Source organism: Phalaenopsis equestris, unplaced genomic scaffold (genome assembly GCF_001263595.1).
Source record: "Phalaenopsis equestris unplaced genomic scaffold, ASM126359v1 Scaffold000002, whole genome shotgun sequence".
NCBI classification, from domain to species: domain Eukaryota; kingdom Viridiplantae; phylum Streptophyta; class Magnoliopsida; order Asparagales; family Orchidaceae; genus Phalaenopsis; species Phalaenopsis equestris.
The window spans coordinates 75,260,755-75,267,125 of record NW_018164444.1 but is presented as its reverse complement, the minus strand read 5'-3'; the positions used below and the strand labels follow the sequence as shown (position 1 = coordinate 75,267,125).

Sequence of the window (6,371 nt, the reverse complement as noted above, 5' to 3'; positions counted from 1 at the left end):
TATCCAAAAGGTTCTATCAAAGCATAATCATTGTCCCCAACAAAACAAAAAACACAAAAGAAAAACAGTTGTTCCATGTTCAGAAGATTTATGAGCATATGATTAACAGAAGCGGAATAGTAAGAAATAGTTCCGTTCAGCTGTCGGAGTTGGTGGAGGTAGAAGCAGTCTCACCAGAGAAGAGGTGGTGACGATGTTGCATTCGGAGGATCTCGTAAGCCCACTCGAGGCCGGGGCAGTAATGAAGCGGGGGATTGAATCTGCTGTCGTACATGTCAGGGGGCAAGAAGGCTCCGTTCTCTATCAGGAATTTTATGGCTTCCTTCTTCCTTGATTTGGCCGCGTTGTGTACCGGAGTCCCTGCACCAGCAATAACAACAACAGATGACACTTTGGCGTGTGCTTCCATATTAAAAATTTTGTGGTAGTGATATTCTTGACGTGATGTAAGCTTAAGTGTTAGACATGTAAATGAATGAGAATTGTGTGGTATATGTGTAAATGCCCTTTTACCAAATTCAAGGGTATGGAGCTTTGATTCAAAGTTGATGTAGTTACAAATCATTACCTACAGTGGTAATGTTTCACATTGGATACCAATTCAGTCAGAATGGGTTTCAATCCTTAGATGAACTAATTATGAGAGGGGCACAATACATAAAAAATCAATCAAAGTTTTTGTTGAAATACATTTTAGAAAAAAATTAATAATTTTGATAGACACACTAACCAAAATTTTATTAAGAACATCCCAACCCAAATTTTATACATTCATATAGCACACTTTTAAGTACAACATCTGCAGTTTAATGTGATTAGAGTTGTCAAAAAAAAATTTTTGTTTTTCTCGAAAATGGCTCGTGCTTGAATCATTCGTTAAGTAAGTGAGTAAATCACAAACAAATTTTATAAGCTTGAATCATAAACGAGCCGAACGCGAACATCACTTTGTTCAATCGTGTCCAACTCATTTTAACTCAAAATATAGAAATTATATATATGTGTGTGTGTGTGTGTGTGTGTGTGTGAGAGAGAGAGAGAGAGAGAGAGAGAGTTTAAATCACAACTCACGTGGTTCTATATTTTTATTACATAGAAATGGTACAAGTTCAAATCTAACACCCTATATCTATTTTTCTAATTAATTAAAACAAATCAATTTCAAGTTAACATGAACTAGATATGTAAATTGAGCCGCTGAACACAAATACACTGTTCAAAATCAATTTCGAACAAACCGAACACGAGCCAAACCTAAGCTCGATCAAGCTCAACTCATTTACAACCCTATACGTGATCATATATTTAAAATAAATTAAAAAGTTAATTCAATGGTAACTGAGACCTCCAATTTAAGCACAACTTAGAAAAATCCTCCAACTTGCTATAGCTAAATTTATTCAACCATCTCATTGTGAGAAACATCAAATGAAAAAACCCTTTCATTTCTATAAGCTAACACAGCATTTATAACAAAGAAAACAATGAACCACTATACAGCAACGGAACAGATTAGATATAAGTAAAACTTACAGCCGCAAGCGCCTTTGGTTCTAGCATCGATATCTGCACCATTGTCCAGCAACAGGTCCATAACCTTTATGTGTCCTCCTTGAGCGGCAAGATGAAGAGGAGTCTCTCCCTGAGATTTTGGGCCCCACGCACCAATATTCACATCCATTCCCTCTTCCAGAAGACATTTCACCTGCCACAAGATTACTAGAATATTAATGATTTCTTCTCCACAAATATTCCTAGTTAAGAAGTCAATCGCAGTAAAGAGAAAGAAACTATTATATGATAGAACAAGAATATTTTATTTCACCTTAATAAATATTAAGCAAATGAATATGATTGCTTGCAATTGGCTGGAAAGCAAAATGTTTAAAATTGATGCTTTTTAAGTCGAACTCACCCTTTAAAATAAGCTTTAAGGGACAATAACATACAGACCACTGAAACTTTCCATTTACAAATCAGCCACCCTCTTTCATCGATTTCTCAAATTCTCAATCAAATATCAAAATTCATGGTAAACTCCATTTTTCATTTTAATAAATTCTCAATAGTTTGATCTTGGTTCAAAAAAAAAAAATCACCTGGGTGATTTCTTTATAAATATCAAAATTTCCGGTGGTATGTATATAATTATCCTCAACTAAAAAAACACATCTTAAATATAAAAGAGAAAGAAAAACATCTTGAAAATGAACTCTTTACAGATACAAAAACAAATGGAAGAAGACTCCTAAATAGAACTCAAAGCCAAGCACTTGATCCCGCAGACGAGGACACATCATTATTTATTTTTAAAACACATTTGATATTTCATGAGATGATGCATTTCATCAATCATTATAAATGTCTTCATCTGAATTCTCTTGAACGTTCATTACTTGTTTCTTATGAATAATTGTGGTTGACGTTGATCCTAGTTCAGCCAATGTCTTTACATTTTAAAATGTTAATTTTTTTTTTCTAGCTTGGTCATACTTGATCAACATTTACTAGCGCATCAAATGTGACAAACAAAAAATGAAACAAGCAAAACCCTTTTATATCACTAGCTCAATTTGGGAATATCAGAGACAAGTAAATGAAACAACAACAACAAGAAGAAGCATTTATCCCACTAAGTGGGGACGGCTACATGAATACTATTTCTACGTTATGTCCTATCGAGTGTCATATTTTCATTTAATTATAGTAATTTACGATCAGTTTTTTATACAACATGCCCAAAACTTTTTTAAGTTTACCGCTTCATTTCTTAACATAAGTCAAATCTAAAACATCTATTCTCCTAAACGGATCATTAGATGGTCGACGTTTAATGTGGCCAACCCATCTAAGACGACTCTCTCAAATATTGTCTGCCACTAAAGCCACACAAACCATTTCACGGATATATTCATTTCACATTTGTCTTTAAGAGTCAAGTCACTCATCCACCTGAGCATTCTCATCTCAACAACATTTAACTTAGTTTCATGCTTCTCTTTATATGCCAACATTCTGTGTCATAAAGCATTACACATATCACTACCATCTTATAAAATTTTCTTTAAGTGCAAGCGGTATTTTTCTATCACATAATAGTCATGTTGCTATCTTCCACTTCAACCATCCAACTTGTCTACTAAAAACATTTCCATCCATATCACTGTCACTTTAAACAATAGACTCAATATATCTAAAGCGTTCACTCCTATTAATGATTTGATCACCCATTGTTACAACTCTGCCACTAGATCTACTACTTACTAAAACTGCATTCCATAGATTCAGTTTCATATCTACTCTAACAAAAGCTTTTCAACTCTAACATAGGCCACCATAATTCAAGTTTATCTTAACACTTTCTCTAGTTTCATCCACAAGAATGATAGCATCAACAAAAATCATACACGAAGTTACATCCTCTTGTAAAAGTCCAGTAAGTGCATCCATAACTAAAGCAAAAGGATATGAGCTTAAAGCTGATCTCTTATCTAATCCAACAAAAATAGAAAAATACTTGGCCAATACTCCTTTTGATCGAACACAAGTAACAAACTCTAATATACATATCTTTAATAACTTCAATAAATGTTATATGAACACCTTTCTTTTTTAGAACTCCCAAAAATACTTCTTTTAGAACCTTGTCATAAGCTTTTTCTAAATAATAAAAATCATATGTAGATCCTTCTTACTCTCTCTGCACTTCTCCATCAAACCTCTCAATAAATGTATAGTTTTGATGGTAGACTTGTCTGACATAAATCCAACCTGATTATGAGAAATCTTTGTATCACGTCTTAACTTATTTTCAATTACTCTCTCCCGTAATTTTAATATATGACACATTAACTTAATTCCTCTAGAGACAAGCTAATGAAAAGAGAACAAAATCAAGCCCAAAATACTCAATTTATTACAAAATCAAGTCCAACCAAGTTTTATTTTTGCTCAATCCAAAGATAGTTCCACATGCATCTTAAAAAAAAAAAAATCCAATTCTAATGTATGCTAGTTAAAAAAGGGCAATATTAAATATAAGTAAAGTCCAACTCATTTGCACATAAGCAAAACCGCATATAGAATCATTCAAGTTCATCATATGCCAATCTAAGGAACAGCAGAATCCAATACTTACACAATCAAAAACCAACATAATATGATCAATATCACAACCATCAAACTTTAACTAAGCTTAAATTTAAAAGCAAATAACCCCATTTGGTGATAAAGTTTCAGCCAAAAAAAAAAAAAAAAAAAACCAAATTCTGTCCATATTAAAACTTGCCTGTACATGCCTTTTTTCTAGCTCAAGCACGCTAAGTTTAGATGCATCGATTAAGGGTGCTTTCTTTCCTTCCAATTTGTATGGTCTGAAAAACCAAAAAAAAATTCTTCTGCAATAATTTTTGAGCCGTATGCTAAACTTGGGGTCCCATTCATGAATCTAAATGGCATAAAGAAAACTATCTCACCTCCGTATTCGACTGAAGGTGATGCAAGGATACTTAAATCATCCTTAATCTTCATAGTTTGATTTAAACATAATTCTATTGCAGTCAAATAAAAAGGGTCATCACATCGGCTGCTCTGGTAGTGCAATATTACCATGTCTCAATTCACCGTACTAACATCATATAAAGCAGGTTCCAATGAAAAGATAGCAGCATCGGGTTGTTGTTTACTTACCATAAAGGAATCATGTGCACAGCACGGTGACAGTGCATGGAATACTTGTCAGCTCAAAATCTACCAACCAAACAGAAATTCGACTTTATATGGGGGAATGCTCTTGACTTGAACTTTAGCATATTCTAATGAATGTGTATTCTTTTGCAACAATTCATCGTTCAATACATTTAAAAAACATAATTTATTCAAATGAAAGAAATGTTTTCTCAAGCAACCATCAATTTCAAGACCATTTCTGTTGGCAAAGGTGGACTAAATTGTCACCAACAAAATTTATGTCCACAATAAAATTACTTCTTAGTTAAATTAATCATAAAAAAGCACACTCTGGGCATGCACATTCATACTATACTTGGTAAAGATTGGCATAAAGAATATTTGCATAAGATCTTGGTATAATATAATGCAACTTTTAAATCCTTACAACTAAGCCTCCATTCAGTAATTTTTCTTCTGCTACTTGATAGAAACAGGCATATCAAAATTGTAACTGTTCTCTTGAATATGCAACTAGCCAACTTGAAGCCTTGTGCTCGGTTTCAAGCCAATTGTCCCATGAGGTTGGGAAAATTATCTTCCCGAACAAAGCAGTGATTTTACTTCTTAATTTCAACAAAAAAAAAATAGCATGCATTGCAAAACAAAGCCTAGGAAGCACAACTATGTAAGTTTCTGACTAAGATATTGCCGATCAGAACTCATTAATCAAAGTGATTAATGTTACAAGGTGTACTAAACCTGAAAATGTGCTTGAATAGAGACCACAATCTCAGAGTTTTCCATCAAGATGTTAATTAATATGCAAACAAGTCAAACTTCATCGTGAAGGCCATAAAAAATAAGTCATCAAGTAAAATTTACAGCAAGGAAGTAGAATGAATAACAGCTATGCATCTCTATTACAACAATCATCCTTAAATGTTTAGTGAGAACTGAGAATAATCCAGTACCATAATGGATTCTTCAATTGGTAGAATGCATCTTACAATTCATATATAGAAAAACAGAGGAACAAAACAAAATAAGATTCAACCCAAAATAATTCGCAAAGCAAGTATTAAAACCGATCGTGTTAAGACTCGGTATGAAAATGCATAGAATAAGCATAAGAAATTCTAAACTAATAATAATATAACCCGAAGCAAAGAAAGTAAAAATACCTTTTTCAGGTCACCCATCCGAGCACCTATGTGTAGCAGAGTCCAGCCCCTATCATCTCTGTTCACATCATCTAGCTTAAAAGAGCGCCTGCTTGACAGTTGACGCCGAGGCAGTCCATCCCGCTCTCGCAACATAATAGGCAAAATATTCCAAATTTTCCAATTCAATCCCAATTCAAAAGCGTTAAAAAACAGGGTATCAAAATCTAAAAGAGAACGCCTGTTATTACCCGTGCAGCAAGGAAACCGTAGAGATTTTGAGATATTTTCCACAGAATTGAAAGAAACCCTAATATCTCATTTTTCATGATTTAAGGTGTAGTTTTAATTCTGAGAAACAAATCCAAATAGGGACAATGGGAGGTTCTATTTATGGATTGAAATCCACAGACCACTTGAGTTGCTCCATACTTTTATTTTCAATCTTCAAATACTTCTTAGCAAAGATCCATGTGTAGTCTTCCTCCCTAGTTAACTATATAGGAATGTGTCTACCATCTAGTAAGCCAATTTTTTAAT

General features: G+C 33.6%; 1 protein-coding gene across 1 annotated transcript; it reads right to left on the bottom strand.

Moving 5' to 3' along the window:
• LOC110033200 (ankyrin repeat and protein kinase domain-containing protein 1-like) lies at positions 1-6,014 on the bottom strand. Its single transcript, XM_020737109.1, has 3 exons — positions 5,853-6,014; positions 1,534-1,705; positions 1-360 (listed from the first exon to the last, which is right to left on the bottom strand). Exons 1-3 carry the CDS (start codon positions 5,985-5,987, stop codon positions 137-139), a joined length of 531 nt encoding a protein of 176 aa, XP_020592768.1. The 5' UTR covers positions 5,988-6,014; the 3' UTR covers positions 1-136.
• Between the last annotated feature and the right edge of the window lie 357 nt (positions 6,015-6,371).

Coding starts and splice junctions, on each gene's coding strand:
- LOC110033200 (XM_020737109.1), bottom strand. CDS start 5,987: ATGTTGCGAGAGCGGGATGGACTGCCTCGGCGTCAACTGTCAAGCAGG. Junction 1,706..5,852: donor GGATGGGTGACCTGAAAAAG/GTATTTTTACTT, acceptor ATCTTGTGGCAG/GTGAAATGTCTTCTGGAAGA. Junction 361..1,533: donor AACCAAAGGCGCTTGCGGCT/GTAAGTTTTACT, acceptor TTGCTGGTGCAG/GGACTCCGGTACACAACGCG.